We start from the raw sequence: 17,776 nt of genomic DNA, 5'->3' as shown, positions 1-17,776 counted from the left end.
CAGTAAGATGCTCTTCACGATCAGGATCCATAATAAGCATTTAAAAATGTTTTCTGTAATATAGAAATTATTGCTTAAAAATAAAAGTCATCCCTTCTGATTCCACTCTGAGGCTTACCTGGACCCTGATGGTCTATGTTTACTGGTCCTGACCTCCATATACAAAAAATTGGCTGCAACAGTAACCTTCATCCCACCAAGATATTCGCTTTGTGGGTATTTTCGGTGTCGAGAAAAGGACCAAAAAGCACAGACTAGCAGGGACTGGACTGGAACTACAGGGAATCTGTAATGATAAGTAGTACCAGTAACATTTAGGTTCTGGATTCATGATGTCATCTGTTGTGTGAAGCATTATTGCTGAATTACATTCTGTTTTCACATGAATACACTGCCTGCTTTACCTAATGTTAGCCATATAGGAAGCATGTTATACATAATATTCCTATGGCACAGTTGTTATAATTGTAACCTTGCTCAGAAATGATAAAGTACCGATATATGGTCATTAATGGCGTTATTTGCAGGTAATTTTCCTGACTGCATCTCCACAAATATTTCTTTATCTAGGTAATTCCAATGATTCAGGAATTTGTAACAGTGAATCTGGGGCGACAGTTTATTGAACCTCCTCCATTTGACCTGTCAAAAGCATTTGGTGACAGCCACTGCTGCGCCCCACTGATCTTTGTTCTGTCTCCTGGCGCTGATCCGATGGCCGCATTATTGAAATTTGCTGATGATCAGGTAGTCACGCAAATATTTTTTAGCATTAGCACCTGCAACTATACTGTATGTACAAATACATTGTTCTGTAATTGAGGACATTTAATAACATCTTGCAGCATCACTTTTATTAGAGCTTTGAATGTGTGAGACAGAAGATAGTCATATTCTTCTACTTGGTAGTATTTATATGTAATACTAGCTGAAGAGCCCGGCGCTACCCGGGCATAGTAACTAACTGTGGTTAGTTATAACAAATTATAATTATCCTCCATCCCATAGTCCCGTACCCATATACCCATCATACATATCCACGATCCCATAGGCCCGTGCCCATATACCCATCATACATATCCTCCATCCCATAGTCGAGTGCCCATATACCCATCATACATATCCTCCATCCCATAGTCCCGTGCCCATATACCCGTCATACATATCCTCCATCCCATAGTCCCGTGCCCATATACCCGTCTTACATATCCTCCATCCCATAGTCCCGTGCCCATATACCCATCATACATATCCGCCATTCCATAGTCCCGTGCCCATATACCCGTCTTACATATCCTCCATCCCATAGTCCAGTGCCCATATACCCATCACACATCCTCCATCCCATAGTCCCGTGCCCATATACCCGTCATACATATCCTCCATCCCATAGTCCAGTGCCCATATACCCGTCATACATATCCTCCAGCCCATAGTCCCGTGCCCATATACCCATCACACATCCTCCATCCCATTGTCAACCATTATGACATCATAATGAGCGGCGGGGCTTGCAACCTATGATGAATCAGCGTCGCCATGGCAACCATTATGACATCATAATGAGGGGCATGGCTTGATACGCACACACTGTTTCCCCATTATGTAGATAGGGGCATTATGACATCATAATGAGGGGCGGGGCTTGATGCGCACACACTTTTTCCCCAGTATGTAGATAGGGGCAAAATTGTTTAGTGAATTAGAACGCACAGGGTTAAAATTTCGCCTCACAACATAGCTTAGGACGCTCTCGGGGTCCAGACGTGTGACTGTGCCAAATTTTGTGGCTGTAGCTGCGACGGTGCGGATGCCTATCCCGGACATACACACACACATACACATACATACACACTTTGAGCTTTATATATTAGATTATGAGCACTGATGAGGAGGTAAGACTTAGTCTATTAGGGCTTAATAGGCAAAAAACAAAATGGACTTTATTACAGTCATATGGCTTTTTTGTTCCTTAGATACATTTTAAATGTACAGTATATAGAAAATCTGTACATGTGACATTCAGAAAAATCCACAAAATTTGGAGCACCTAAAAACCTATAAAACATTGAACTGACTTGAAAATGGTGCAGGGAAGTCACCATATTTAAGAAGCAATTGCTTATCATTGTTCGATTCCTGCACTATGGCAGGAGTCACACTAAACGAATGAAAAATCGGTCCGAGCTTCCCTGTCGAGAGTCACGAATGTCATGTGTGTACAATCCGATTTTCGCACCTAGCATCAGATTTACATCCGAGTGCAGTGCGATTATTACCCGATTGCAATGCGATTTTAACATGAGCTTTTACATACAGCAGTTCTCTGTCATTTAGACATCGAAGGAAATATTCATCAAAACACACACAAATATATATATACAGTACAGACCAAAAGTTTGGACACACCTTCTCATTCAAAGAGTTTTCTTTATTTTCATGAATATGAAAATTGTAGATTCACTCTGAAGGCATCAAAACTGTGAATTAACACGTGGAATTAAATAATTAACAAAAAAGTGTGAAACAACTGAAAATATGTCTTATATTCTAGGTTCTTCAAAGTAGCCACCTTTTGCTTTGATTACTGCTTTGCACACTCTTGGCATTCTCTTGATGAGCTTCAAGAGGTAGTCACCGGAAATGGTTTTCTCTTCACAGATGTGCCCTGTCAGGTTTAATAAGTGGGATTTCTTTCCTTATAAATGGGGTTGCAAACTTTGAAAGTGTCCCCAAGTGTGGTGGCAAAAACCATCAACTGCTACAAAGAAACTGGCTCACATGAGGACCGCCCCAGGAAAGGAAGACTAAGAGTCACCTCTGCTGCGGAGGATAAGTTCATCTGAGTCACCAGCCTCAGAAATCGCAGGTTAACAGCAGCTCAGATTAGAGACCAAGTCAATGCCACACAGAGTTCTAGCAGCAGACACGTCTCTACAAAAACTGTTAAGAGGAGACTTTGTGCAGCAGGCCTTCATGGTAAAATAGCTGCTAGGAAACCACTGCTAAGGACAGGCAACAAGCAGAAGAGACTTGTTTGGGCTAAATAACACACGGAATGGGCATTAGACCAGTGGAAATCTGTGCTTTGGTCTGATGAGTCCAAATTTGAGATCTTTGGTTCCAAACACCGTGTCTTTTTGCGACGCAGAAAAGGTGAACGGATGGACTCTACATGCCTGGTTCCCACCGTGAAGCATGGAGGAGGTGTGATGGTGTGGGGGGGCTTTGCTGGTGACACTGTTGGGGATTTATTCAAAATTGAAGGCATGCTGAACCAGCATGGCTACCACAGCATCTTGCAGCGGCATGCTATTCCATCCGGTTTGCATTTAGTTAGACCATCATTTATTTTTCAAAAGGACAATGACCCCAAACACACCTCCAGGCTGTGTAAGGGCTATTTGACCAAGAAGGAGAGTGATTGGGTGATTGGGTGCTACGCTAGATGACCTGGCCTCCATAGTCACCAGACCTGAACCCAATCGAGTTGGTCTGGAGTGAAATGGACCGCAGAGTGAAGGCAAAAGGGCCAACGAGTGCTAAGCATCTCTGGGAACTCCTTCAAGACTGTTGGAAGACCATTTCCAGTGACTACCTCTTGAAGCCCATCAAGAGAATGCCAAGAGTGTGCAAAGCAGTAATCAAAGCAAAAGGTGGCTACTTTGAAGAACCTAGAATATAAGACATATTTTCAGTTGTTTCACACTTTTTTGTTAATTATATAATTCCACATGTGTTAATTCATAGTTTTGATGCCTTCAGAGTGAATCTACAATTTTAATAGTCTTGAAAATAAAGAAAACTCTTTGAATGAGAAGGTGTGTCCAAATTTTTGGTCTTTACTATATATATATATATATATATATATATATATGTATATACATATATATATATATACTAGCTGAAGAGCCCGGCGCTGCCCGGGCATAGTAACTAACTGTGGTTAGTTATAGCAAATTATAATTATCCTCCATCCCATAGTCCCGTGCCCATATACCCATCACACATCCTCCATCCCATAGGCCCGTGCCCATATACCCATCATACATATCCTCCATCCCATAGTCGAGTGCCCATATACCCATCACACATCCTCCATCCCATAGTCCAGTGCCCATATACCCATCATACATATTCTCCATCCCATAGGCCCGTGCCCATATACCCATCATACATATTCACCATCCCATAGTCGAGTGCCCATATACCCATCACACATTCTTCACTCATAGTCCCATGCCCATATACCCATCATACATATCCTCCATCCCATAGTCCCGTGCCCATATACCCATCATACATATCCGCCATCCCATAGTCCCGTGCCCATATACCCTTCACACATCCTTCATCTCATAGTCCCATGCCCATATACCCATCATACATATCCTCCATCCCATAGTCCCATGCCCATATACCCATCATACATATCCGCCATCCCATAGTCCCGTGCCCATATACCCGTCATACATATCCTCCATCCCATAGTCCAGTGCCCATATACCCATCACACATCCTCCATCCCATAGTCCAGTGCCCATATACCCGTCATACATATCCTCCATCCCATAGTCCAGTGCCCATATACCCGTCATACATATCCACCATCCCATAGGCCAGTGCCCATATACCCGTCATACATATCCTCCATCCCACAGTCCAGTGCCCATATACCCATCACACATCCTCCATCCCATAGTCAACCATTATGACATCATAATGAGCGGCGGGGCTTGATGACATCAGCGTCGTCGTGGCAACCATTGTGACATCATAATGAGGGGCGGGACTTGATACGCACACACTGTTTCCCCATTATGTAGATAGGGGTATTATGACATAATGAGGGGCGGGGCTTGACGTGCACACACTTTTTCCCCAGTATGTAGATAGGGGCAAAATTGTTTGGTGAATTGGAACACGCGGGGTTAAAATTTCGCCTCACAACATAACTTAGGACGCTCAGACGTGTGACTGTGCCAAATTTTGTGGCTGTAGCTGCAACGATGCGGATGCCTATCCCAGACATACACACACACACATACATACATACATACATACACACTTTGAGCTTTATATATTAGATATATATATATATATATATATATATATACATACAGTGGGGCAAAAAAGTATTTAGTCAGTCAGCAATAGTGCAAGTTCCACCACTTAAAAAGATGAGAGGCGTCTGTAATTTACATCATAGGTAGACCTCAACTATGGGAGACAAACTGAGAAAAAAAAATCCAGAAAATCACATTGTCTGTTTTTTTTTTCCTTTTATTTGCATATTATGGTGGAAAATAAGTATTTGGTCAGAAACAAAATTTCATCTCAATACTTTGTGATATATCCTTTGTTGGCAATGACAGAGGTCAAACGTTTTCTGTAAGTCTTCACAAGGTTGCCACACACTGTTGTTGGTATGTTGGCCCATTCCTCCATGCAGATCTCCTCTAGAGCAGTGATGTTTTTGGCTTTTCGCTTGGCAACACGGACTTTCAACTCCCTCCAAAGGTTTTCTATAGGGTTGAGATCTGGAGACTGGCTAGGCCACTCCAGGACCTTGAAATACTTCTTACGAAGCCACTCCTTCGTTGCCCTGGCGGTGTGCTTTGGATCATTGTCATGTTGAAAGACCCAGCCACGTTTCATCATCAATGCCCTTGCTGATGGAAGGAGGTTTGCACTCAAAATCTCACGATACATGGCCCCATTCATTCTTTCATGTACCCGGATCAGTCGTCCAGGCCCCTTTGCAGAGAAACAACCCCAAAGCATGATGTTTCCACCACCATGCTTTACAGTAGGTATGGTGTTTGATGATGCAACTCAGTATTCTTTTTCCTCCAAACACGACAAGTTGTGTTTCTACCAAACAGTTCCAGTTTGGTTTCATCAGACCATAGGACATTCTCCCAAAACTCCTCTGGATCATCCAAATGCTCTCTAGAAAACTTCAGACGGGCCCGGACATGTACAGGCTTAAGCAGTGGGACACGTCTGGCACTGCAGGATCTGAGTCCATGGTGGCGTAGTGTGTTACTTATGGTAGGCCTTGTTACATTGGTCCCAGCTCTCTGCAGTTCATTCACTAGGTCCCCCCGCGTGGTTCTGGGATTTTTGCTCACCGTTCTTGTGATCATTCTGACCCCCACGGGGTGGGATTTTGCGTGGAGCACCAGATCGAGGGAGATTATCAGTGGTCTTGTATGTCTTCCATTTTCTAATTATTGCTCCCACAGTTGATTTCTTCACTCCAAGCTGGTTGGCTATTGCAGATTCAGTCTTCCCAGCCTGGTGCAGGGCTACAATTTTGTTTCTGGTGTCCTTTGACAGCTCTTTGGTCTTCACCATAGTGGAGTTTGGAGTCAGACTGTTTGAGGGTGTGCACAGGTGTCTTTTTATACTGATAACAAGTTTAAACAGGTGCCATTACTACAGGTAATGAGTGGAGGAAAGAGGGGACTCTTAAAGAAGAAGTTACAGGTCTGTGAGAGCCAGAAATCTTGATTGCTTGTTTCTGACCAAATACTTATTTTCCACCATAATATGCAAATAAAAGGAAAAAAAAACAGACAATGTGATTTTCTGGATTTTTTTTTCTCAGTTTGTCTCCCATAGTTGAGGTCTACCTATGATGTAAATTACAGACGCCTCTCATCTTTTTAAGTGGTGGAACTTGCACTATTGCTGACTGACTAAATACTTTTTTGCCCCACTGTATGTATATATATATATATATATATATATATATATAACAGATAGAATAAAAGCCGGCAATTCATGTGCCGTGTACAGTAAAATCACACAGTGACAGGTTAGAATAGAATAGATAGAAACACATAGAATAGATGTGTTTATATAAATATATGTCAGATATGTCAGTGACACAAAGATATTTATACATTGTATAGAGAGATAGAAGAAAAGCTGGTAATTCATCTGCCGAGTTCTGTAAAATCACTGCAGGAGCCGACAGGATAGAAGAGATGGATTACATACAGTAAACACAAATAGAATAGGTAGATATATAGGTGTCAGTGACAAATACAATTAGTACAGTGTGTGTGCAGCTTACTGTACATGTATTTAGTTAATAAAAAGGAAAGCTGACGTCTGGGGGCAGATGTTTATAGCCTGGGAAGGGGGTAATACCCATGTAGCTTCCCGGGCTATTAATATCAGGTCACAACTGTATACTTAGCCTTTACTGGCTTTTATAAAGGGGGACACCCAAAAAATGTAGGGTCCCCCTATAATTAATAACCAGCAAAAGCTTTGCAGGCAGCAGTGGGCTGATATTAATAGCCTCGGAAGGGGCCATGGATACTGCCCCCCGGCTAAAAACATCAGTTCTCTGCCGCCCCAGAAAAGGCACATCTCTAAGATGTGCCAATCCTGGCACTTAGCCTCACTCTTCCTACTGCCCTGTAGTGGTGGCAAATGGGGTGATGGTTGGGGGGTTGATGTCACCTTTGTCAGGTGAACAAAGTAAAATGAGCCCTAACAGTTCTGCATGTTTTCATGTTCATTTATTCTTTGATAAAATGAGTTTTAAAAAATATTCTATTAATGCTTGATCACTTCTTCCATCACTATTTGCATTCATTGATATTATTTCAATTGGAAGAAAAAAATCAGTTTTTACCCAACAGGAAATAATAGCAATTAATGGAAATATGGATGCTAAATGTGATCTAATACTGACGGATTACTTATGCATCGGTATTATAAACACTCTCCATCGACATCAATATAAAATCAGATGAATTAGGGATTACAAATACACCCATCTGAAAGAGGAAAACAAGTACTCTATTTTAATTTACCGTATATACTCGAGTATAAGCCGACCACCCTAATTTTGCCACAAAAAACTGGGAAAACTTATTGACTCGAGTATAAGCCTAGGGTGGAAAATGCAGCAGCTACTGGTAAATTTAAAAAATAGAAATAGTTACCAATAAAAGTAAAATTAATTGAGACATAAGTAGGATAAATGTTTTTGAATATCCATATTGAATCAGGAGCCCCATATAATGCTCCATACAATTCATCATGGGCCCCATAAGATGCTCCATACAAAAAATATGCCCCATATAATGCTGCACAAAGGTTACTAATGGCCCCATAAGATGCTCCATAGAATAATATGCCCCGTATGCTGCTCCATAAAGGTTATGGCCCCATAAAATGCTCCATAGAATATGCCCCCCATAAGATGCTCCATAGAATAGGCCCCATATGCTGCCCCCATAAGATGTTCCATAGATTGTGCCCCATAAGATGGTCCATAGATTATGCCCCATATGCTGCTCCATAGATTATGCCCCATATGCTGCCCCATACATTATGTCCCCATATGCTGCTCCATAGATTATGCCCCTATATGCTGCCCCCATAAGATGCTCCATACATTATGTCCCTATATACTGCCCCCATAAGATGCTCCACAGATTATGCCCCCATCTGTTGCCGCTGCTGCATTTAAAAATAAAAAAATGACATACTCACCTCTCCGTCGCTGGGGCCAGGTGCCGGTGTCACTGCTGGCACCTGAGATATTCACCTGTCCCTCGGTCCATCGCTGCTTGCTGCTGTCTGGCACGTCATCGGTCAGTGACGTTCAGACTGCAGGGGGCACAGCGCGCACTAACCACGTCACCGTGCCCTCTGGTGTTTGAACGTCACTGACAAATGATGTGCCAGACAGCAGCAAGCAGCGATGGACCCCGGACAGGTGAGTATCGCAATATTTACCCATCCTGGCACGGTCTCTGCAGCCCCTAGCTTCTCTGCGATCTCCCTTCCTGCCTTCAGCGGTCACGTGGTACCACTCATTACACTCATGAATATGCGCATATTCATGAGATTAATGAGCAGTACCATGTGACCACTGAAGGAAGGAAAGGAGATTGCAGAGAAGCCGGGGGCTGCAGAGACCGTGCCAGGACAGGTAAGTATGATCTGACACCGCTTCCTCCCCTCCCCCTCTGACCCCTGGTGTATATGACTCGAATATAAGCCGAGAGGGGGACTTTCAGTCCAAAAAAATGGGCTGAAAATCTCGGCTTATATTTGAGTATATACGGTACGTATTTTCTTTAGTAATGATGTACAATACAAAATAATATTGTGGTACCGTGTTAGCCAGAAAAATAGATGTAAATACTTATGTCCCCCCCAAAAATTGAGACAGTATTCAAGCAGTGATACCTTTATTGGCTAACCAGAGAAATTATTATATTGGTTGCAAATATAATTTCTCTGGTTAGCCAATAAAGGTATCACTGCTTGAATACTTTTCTCAATTTTTGGGGGGGGACATAAGTATTTACATCTTTAGTAATGATAAAATTACTAAACATATCTGCTTTACTTTTAGGGTTTCGGAGGTTCAAAGCTAAGCTCCCTATCTCTTGGACAAGGGCAAGGACCGATAGCTCTTCAGATGACAGAAAAGGCTATAAAAGAAGGGAGCTGGGTTGTCCTTCAAAACTGCCACCTGGCTACTTCATGGATGTCAATGTTGGAAAAAGTTTGTGAGGTATTTCTTTAGAAACCATTTATTCTGTTCTGAGCTACTAGATGTTAAGTTGCAGGGGAATGCTTGTAGTCTTTAGAGGGAATCTGTTACTAGTCATGAGCGAAAGTGTTCGTTACTCAAGTCTGCCTAGGGTGTTCGGGTATGCATCAAGTATCGCGGGTACTCGAGTGATATGTTATAGTCAATGCGCCTTCATATTTCATGCCTGTTAGACAGCCACAAAACATTCAGGGATTGCCTGACATACACGGGCAATCCTCACGTGTTTTGTGGCTGTCTAATAACAGCTGGGAAACATGCAGCCGCAGGGATTAGAACATGTCCAGCGATACTTGGTGCATACCTGAGCACCCTAGGCAGACTCGAGCACTTGCGCTCATCATGATCCATTACCAGTTTTTTCCACCTAATCTGAGAGCAGCATAATGGATAAACAAAGACCCTGATTCAATTAATTGGCTGCTTGATTATTTTCATAAAATCACAGTTTTGTCAGCAGATATTACCACTAGAAGAATAGTAAACCTACTGCCTCATAGTCTTCCATATTCATAAGCTCTGTATAACCCTGACCCTACCACTGATTGTCAGCTTTCTGCCTATGCACAGTGTACACTGAAAGCTGTCACAGTGGTGTGGGCGGAGTTATACAGCGCTCAGCGTTCAGAGCACTGGAAGATTTACAGCAGATAAAACCAAACATTCTGCAAGCTGCCCAGTAAGTGATACATCATTGGGATCAGGGTCTCGGATTCTTCATCATGCTGCACTCAGATGGGAACAAAAACCTGGTGACAGATTCCTCTTAACTATATAAAATACATAAGTTTGCCTAGGAGCTGTAGACACTAGCATGTCAAAAAGCTATGCACCTATGTGTTGAAAACGTCACACCAAATTACTCTAAGATTGTAATGTTTTGATACGGTACAGAATGTGACAACCAATGGTTTCTCCACGTCAGTGCTGGGTCTCACGTAATACGCACATACTATCCATAACTACATCGTACAATGTCTAAGTATCACAACTATACTGAAGCCAAATGGCAGAGTAATATAGGAACAGTCAGGAAATATTCCGATCAGATCATTTTCGGATGATAAATTCCAGCAAAATAAATAAATACATAAAAAATGGCTGTGTTCCTGTGATCAGCATTTTTTCTTTTATGCATGCATCACCCTGTCTACTAAGGAAGGCTGACAGGGCAATAATAGTACTTAGTATTCAATGCAAAGGTAGTAATAATGGAAATATGAATGAATATAGTCAGCAGTTACATTCTGATGGGAGCCAGTGACGGACATGAAAGTGGGACCGCGGGACTAAGGGATAGAATTCGGTTTATAGTGTTCGGCTAACACTAACATGGCTGGAAATACCGACATACTTCTTACAAAGTTACTTTAGGCTGGTTTCACATTAGCGCATTTTCAGCGCGCGCACGGCCGGGGGTAGCTCCGCCCCCGAGCCGGCTCTCTGCCCGGCGTGCCCGCCCCTTGCTTGTAGCGCCGCCTACTAGCGGACAGCGGCGCCTGCGATCGGCGCACCCTATCTTTAGCATAGGGTGCGCAGATCGTGCGCAGGCCGTGCGCTAGTTGCGCTTTGACCTGTGCTGCGCACTTTTGACGGTGCGCCGTGCGTGCCAAAATCAAACTTTTCGGATTTTGGCGCGCACGGCGCACCGTCAAAAGTGCGCAGCACAGGTCAAAGCGCAACTAGCGCACGGCCTGCGCATGATCTGCGCACCCTATGCTAAAGATAGGGTGCGCCGATCGCAGGCGCCGCTGTCCGCTAGTAGGCGGCGCTACAAGCAAGGGGCGGGCACGCCGGGCAGAGAGCCGGATCGGGGGCGGAGCTACCCCCGGCCGTGCGCGCGCTGAAAATGCGCTAATGTGAAACCAGCCATAGACTGCTTAAAAAAATCTTAGATTAAAGAATCTGTTTTTAACAAAAAAAAAAAAGCCAAACCGTGTTAAGAAATTCGGATTATTTTTCTGATCACCCTATCTTTTGCTGCAATTTTTAAACACATAACCAAAAGCCAACTCCATCTTCTATTGGGATATGTTTATTATGCTACTTGTCTGCAGTGAAGGAGTTAACGAAGTCTCACCTTATTTCTCACATCTATGTCCTTGAAAACATTCTCATTGATTGGTTTTGAAATAGCTAGTTTTGCGCGAGTCAGGTCTGATAAAATCTAAGCCACATCCGAGGTGAATGGGATTTTCATATTTAATGCGTATTGGAGTAAGCCAAGAAATGGAAAATATATTTATAAAGTCAATTGCATTCATTCTAAAGTAGAAGTGTCATTATCTATAGATTAAAAGTTTTGAACCTGGGAAGATTCGTTGTTAAATAATTTTGATAGCAAAACATTTCCATAGTGTGAACGGTTTGTATATATTAACGTGTTAAAATACGGAACGGTACGGCCTTAAACATCACGCATATGCTATATCTCCTCTGTATGATAAGTCAGAAAGCAAATAAACGTGTATTTTTTTTAAATAAAGATAAAATATAGATAAGTAAAACATTTCAATATTAATGTCATTTAATTTAACGGGAATTGATCAACAAGATTTCACACCCCAAACTATCTACATGTGCTTGTAACTCCTTCAAAGTCAAGTAGCGTGACACCTTTAAATGGCTGGTCTGTTCTTAAGTTACAGAGAAATCAGCGTTTGAATTGGATTCATGCAACACCAAAAAGTAAAAGTTATGGAATAATGGAGATCACAGGTGCTACAGTGAGCAGCCTGCGTGACCTAAACGGGCTGCCATGACCTGCAGTGTCTCCAGATTTGTCTTCCATCGAGCATTTTGGTGACTTTATTGGTCAGCAATTGCAAAGGGAGCTGCCATCAGTGGATCTTGATAATTTGCCCAAGTGCATTCAGCATGGCAGTACCTTCCTCAGATAACCACTAATTACCCACTGGTGGCAGCTGAGGCTGTAAGTGCGGGGATTTGAGCGCATAGCGCTTATACTCAATATTGAATACACTGAGATGTTTTGAAAAATTTGTTTCCATTTTTTTCGCCATTTGCATATCATGAACATGTCTATAGATCCTGTGATTTTCAGAGTTTTATGACTTTTTTTTTCTTGGTATTGCAATTTTAATTTTGGGTGGCTGTACTGCTGAAGCCGTTGTGCGCCCAACAACGGGTTGGGACATCTTCACTGCTGCAAAACTTCGCGAAGAACCAGGCTGCAACAAAATTGGAAATGGGATAAGCCGTGAATCAAATTCCTACAAAAATGTGAACTAAACTTATTTTTCACATGGAGATATTTTTTTTATTCATTTTTTGATTAACCAGTTCGGCAAACTGAAGCTAAGAAGAGACTCGTCGTGTAGAGTTTATAACTAGCATTAAATATTCATTGACATGTTGAGTTTAGATTGCAGTGTATGTTTATAGCTTAATGTTTTGTCATTTCACAGGAGCTGAATCCTGAGACTACGCATCCAGATTTTCGCCTCTGGCTTACAAGTTATCCATCACCAAATTTCCCTGTCTCAGTACTGCAGAATGGAGTGAAGATGACAAATGAGGCCCCCAAAGGCTTGCGTTCCAACATTATCCGCTCATACCTGATGGATCCTATCTCTGATCCTGAGTTTTTCAGTAGCTGCAAAAAGCTTGTTAGTAATATTTATTAGATTTATAGTAATTGGCCAGCAGCAGAATTTTTGTATTTACAATGTAGCCTATAGTTTAAGCGCGTAGAATGTAGAGAAAATAAGTGCCGTGCCACAAATTGTGACTACATGCACGTTAGACCAGCTAGTCAATTAAATTAAAGAGAAACTCCGATGAAAACTGACAAGATTCCCATTTTCATAATCTGTCAGTCTTTAAGACCTATAAAGCGACCCATTTTATTACTTTTCTGTTTGCTAAGCAAGAGTATATTCCCACCACAGGCAGCAGATCATATGTCTGATTCACACTTTGTTAAGCTTTATGACATATGTTTATCTAGCTATAGGAAACTCGATTCATATCTATATACATTTTTTTAATGGAAAATTAAAAAAATGGTTATGAAGCTACAGTGATTGCAGTTCACCATGTGGCCATTAACTAACAAACATTTATACTATTTGCCCAATACATTCTGTTGTTAGGAGTCAGGTTTCTGCGGTCGCTATGCAGGAATCCAGATCCTCACATTCTGCAGTCTCCTGCTCTTTATCCACTGCAGAAGAGATTGCAGAGGAGATTGCCTTGCAGCAAATCTCTCCTGAGGCTGTCCTTCTGTTCTCCTACTGAGCATGCTCATGGGACGATCTCCCATTGGAGATCGGGAGTCATGTGCTCAGGTCCTGCTCCAAATCTCATTTGTCCATCTCAGAGATCTGGAGGCGTGTGGAAGGTCCCGGCTGCTATAAAAGGCGCGCATGGCTGTTCCGCCATGCGCTAGTATAGACCATACTTGCTGCTGTGTGAATAACGATGAATGCATGATTCTGGTGAATGACTCATTTGAAGCCCCTACCCTTTGATATTACGCTTGTGTGAGGGATTGAGTTCAGTACCAGCGCCAGTGCGCCTCTGCTTCATTGTCCACAGCTGCTAGCGTCTGACATTGCGCTTGCGTCTAGCATTGTCGTTTAGCGGCAGTGTCCTACGCCGCGCTGCAGTAGCAGCCCACTTAAGCTTTCGCGGCTGCGACGCTACACACATGGTAGGTCTAGAAGGACTTAGTACTGCCATCTTTGGCTATTCCTGTGACCTTATACCGTGTGTGTAACTACTCTGAGTACTTGAGACCTTAACAGGCTCAGCTCTTTTGTTTATGTTCATAGGCATCTCTGTGATTTAACAGAGATTGCTCTGTGCACTTGGGTGACGGTTAACCCTGTGCACAATACCGCCATATTGCTCCTGCCACCACTTAGCAGCAGTTATATCACCTACTGCACGGTGGACCCCGAGCGGCGGACGCACTTTATTAGTTTTTTATTTTAGTGCGTTCTGCCGTTCCTAACATTCTGTGATCCATATAATATTCCTTTAGTATGTAATATCAAACAAGCTTCCCTCCAATTTTGTGTTTTTGTTTTTTCCTTTTTTTGTAGCCGGAGTTTAAGAAGCTGCTTTATGGACTGTGTTTCTTTCACGCTCTCGTTCAAGAAAGAAGAAAATTTGGCCCACTGGGATGGAATATTCCTTATGAATTTAACGAGACAGACATGAGGATAAGCGTTCAACAGCTGAATATGTTTCTAAATCAGTATGATGTAAGGAGCTGAAAATGATCGTCTTCATTGTAGTGAAAGCTGATGGTAGCGATTTATGTTGAAACTGGTGATGAGCGAGTATACTCGTTGCTCTGGTGTCCTCCGAGTATTTTGGCGTGCTCGGAGATTTAGTTTGTGTCAAAGCATCTGCATGATTTGCGGCTGCTAGACAGAATGAATACATGTGGGAATTCCCTAACAATCAGGCATTCCTCACATGTATTCAGTCTGTCCAGCAGCCACAAATCATGCAGCTGCATCGACATAAACTAAATCTCCGAGCATGCCAAAATACTTGGAGGACACCCGAGCAACGAGTATACTCACTCATCACTAGTTGGGTTATGTTTATTTATAAGAACATACATGTAGTGATGAGCGAGTAAACTCGTTGCTCGGGTTTTCCTGAGCATGCTTGGGTGTCCTCCAAGTATTTTGGTGTGCTCGGAGATTTAGTGTCTGTCGATGCAGCTGCATAATTTATGGCTGCTAGATCAGCTGAATACATGTGAGGAATGCCTGTTTGTTAGGGAATCCCCACATGTATTCAGGCAGTCTAGCAGCAGCAAATCATGCAGCTGCGTCAACAAAAACGAAATCTCCGAGCACATCCAAATACTCGGCGGATACCCGAGCAACGAGTATACTCGCTCATCACTACATACATGTGATCATAACTTTGTTGTAACATAGCAAAGAAATGTAAATTAGACTTTGGCTAAAATGATGATTTCTAATTAATATCCGCAAGATACATACAGAACATGAGGTATTTTACATGTGCAGTTCAAATAACATTAAAAGGTTAAACTTTTAACCCCTTCCTGCAAATGGATGTATCATTAAATTCTGTGCTTCTAAAGCATTGTGTAAGCAATCAAAGAATCCCAGTGTTTAGTGTCCTAGGGGGACAAGGAAAGTTCAATTAAGTTCAAAAAATGTAACGAAGCAAAAAAAAAAGGTACCTCTCAAAAAATATATGTAAAGATATATTTGTAAAAAATATAATATATAGACTGTGTGTGTGTGTATATATATATATACCGTATTTTTTGTATTAGGCTGGAGTCACACACAATGATTAAAAAATCGGTCCGATTTTTACGGTACGAAGTCGCACAAAGGTTTCTTGTCCAGAGATCCGTCTGACATCCCATTTTCCGGCGATGAACCGATTTTATTCACATCTAAGGCCTGTTTCACACTTCCGTTTTTGGCCATCAGTCAAAATCCGCCGTTTTTAAGAAAAAACGGATCCAGCATTTTTTTTGGCGGATCCGTTTTTTTCCCCATTGAGTTGCATTACCGGCGGATCTTGACGGATGGCCATCCGTTGGATACGTTTTTTTGCGGATCCGCCAAATTTTTTGCGTCCGCCGACATGCCTGGATGGACCATGCAATGTTTTTTTTGCTGCAGGATCCGCATTTTACAGTGCGCATGCCCGGAGGAATGAAGTCAGCCGGAAATTTAACCCTGAATTCCTTTCTGGCGGACGGAAAAAATTCTCTCTCTGTCTCTCTCTCTGTCTCTGTCTCTCTCCCCTCCCCGGGCTGCGGCTCCTTTAAAAATCTTCATTCATCGGATCCGTCAAAAAAACGGTCCGGTCAGGCCTAAGCATCAAATTGACATCCAATGCCAATGCCTGATGCTCTTTCCTGTTGACCAGGAGAAGTCTTGCAATTTAATCGCAAGTCACACGTGTGGTGCGTTTTCCATGCGATTTTTAATCGCATCCATAGACTTGCATTGGCGAATCCGATCCGAAAATCGGTGACAATCGAAGCATGCTGCGATTGTCTCGGTCCGAGGAACGCATCCGATAAAAAAATGGATGATTGGAGCAGCACCATAGAATAACATTGGGACGAATGCAATGCGATTTTTTATCGCATTGCATTCGTCCGATTTTATCGCTAGTGTGACTCCGGCCTTATAAGACGCTCTGGATTATAAAACGCACCCCAAATTTTGAGGAGAAAAATAGGAAATAATACTTTATTTTCAATTAAATGGTGGTGCTTCTTATCCATGCGTCTTATTACTTACTGGGGGTGGTGGCTGCGGTGAAGTGGGGTCCCGCGGTCACTGCTGGAGGAGGCAAGAGTGGAGTGTTGCTGCAGGCTGGGATGAGGGGGTGTTCGGATGTGTGACACGGCGCTGCAGGTGTTCGGTGCTGCGGGTGTCTGGTGCTGCTGCGGGTGTCTATTCTTGATAACCAACCTTGCTGAAATTGACAGCTGAGGGTTGCAGCCCCCAGCTGTGAGTTTTGCCTGGCTGGTTAGCAAAAATACAGGGGGACACACGTCGGGTTTTTTTAACAATTTAATTACAGCGCAGGAACGGCTGATGAATACTCCTATCCGCCACTCTTGGTCTCACTGTAATTAGCAGTAGCAGGTGTCGGATAATGGGATCAGTACTCCCATCAGCAGACACCAGTGACCAAAGGTAAATCTTATACCTCCGATCACAGCTGCGCGCTCCCGCTGTCTTTTGACAGCGTGGGAACCGCGGCTCTCTGATCGGCAGGGATGATTTCACCACCAATCAAAAGCGGTGTTTGCCATGCTGTCATGCACAACACAGCACAGCAAACACCGGATGTTCGGGCCCCCCATTCAAGTGACTGGGTTCCGGATATTTTTCTGGTACCCGAACCCGAACTTTTTGTAACTGTTCGGCCGAACCCGCCAGACCTGAACATCCAGGTGTCCGCCCATCAAATTATTTTATAAAACGTTTATTCAGCAAAAGTACTACAATAAAAAATAAAAATTGTATGCAGTTTTAGTATTCTGAAATCATCACAGAAGAAAGTTAACTCATATATTATTATACTAATAAGGTCACAAAAAAATGATGGGGATTTTGTTTTTATTTTGTCCCATTCTAATTAAAAATAATAAAATATAATGAGTTTAGTATATATTCACCAAAATGAAGGTAATAT

The 17,776-nt window shown here is 42.6% G+C and overlaps 1 protein-coding gene across 1 annotated transcript in view; it reads left to right on the top strand.

Annotated features, from left to right (window-relative positions):
- The window catches only part of DNAH7 (dynein axonemal heavy chain 7), a 529,416-nt gene that overhangs the window by 450,261 nt on the left and 61,379 nt on the right, over positions 1-17,776 (top strand). Inside the window, exons 54-57 of the mRNA XM_073546702.1 lie at positions 571-747; positions 9,392-9,553; positions 13,021-13,221; positions 14,662-14,823. Coding sequence (XP_073402803.1) covers positions 571-747; positions 9,392-9,553; positions 13,021-13,221; positions 14,662-14,823 — 702 coding nt within the window. The remainder of the gene's footprint in view (positions 1-570; positions 748-9,391; positions 9,554-13,020; positions 13,222-14,661; positions 14,824-17,776) is intronic.

The sequence above is a fragment of the Dendrobates tinctorius genome, unplaced genomic scaffold, assembly GCF_039654945.1.
Source record: "Dendrobates tinctorius isolate UK_male_01 unplaced genomic scaffold, ASM3965494v1 ptg000150l, whole genome shotgun sequence".
In the NCBI taxonomy this organism is placed as follows: domain Eukaryota; kingdom Metazoa; phylum Chordata; class Amphibia; order Anura; family Dendrobatidae; genus Dendrobates; species Dendrobates tinctorius.
The sequence above is the reverse complement of the archived record's forward strand: the minus strand, read 5'-3'. Positions and strand labels throughout refer to the sequence as shown.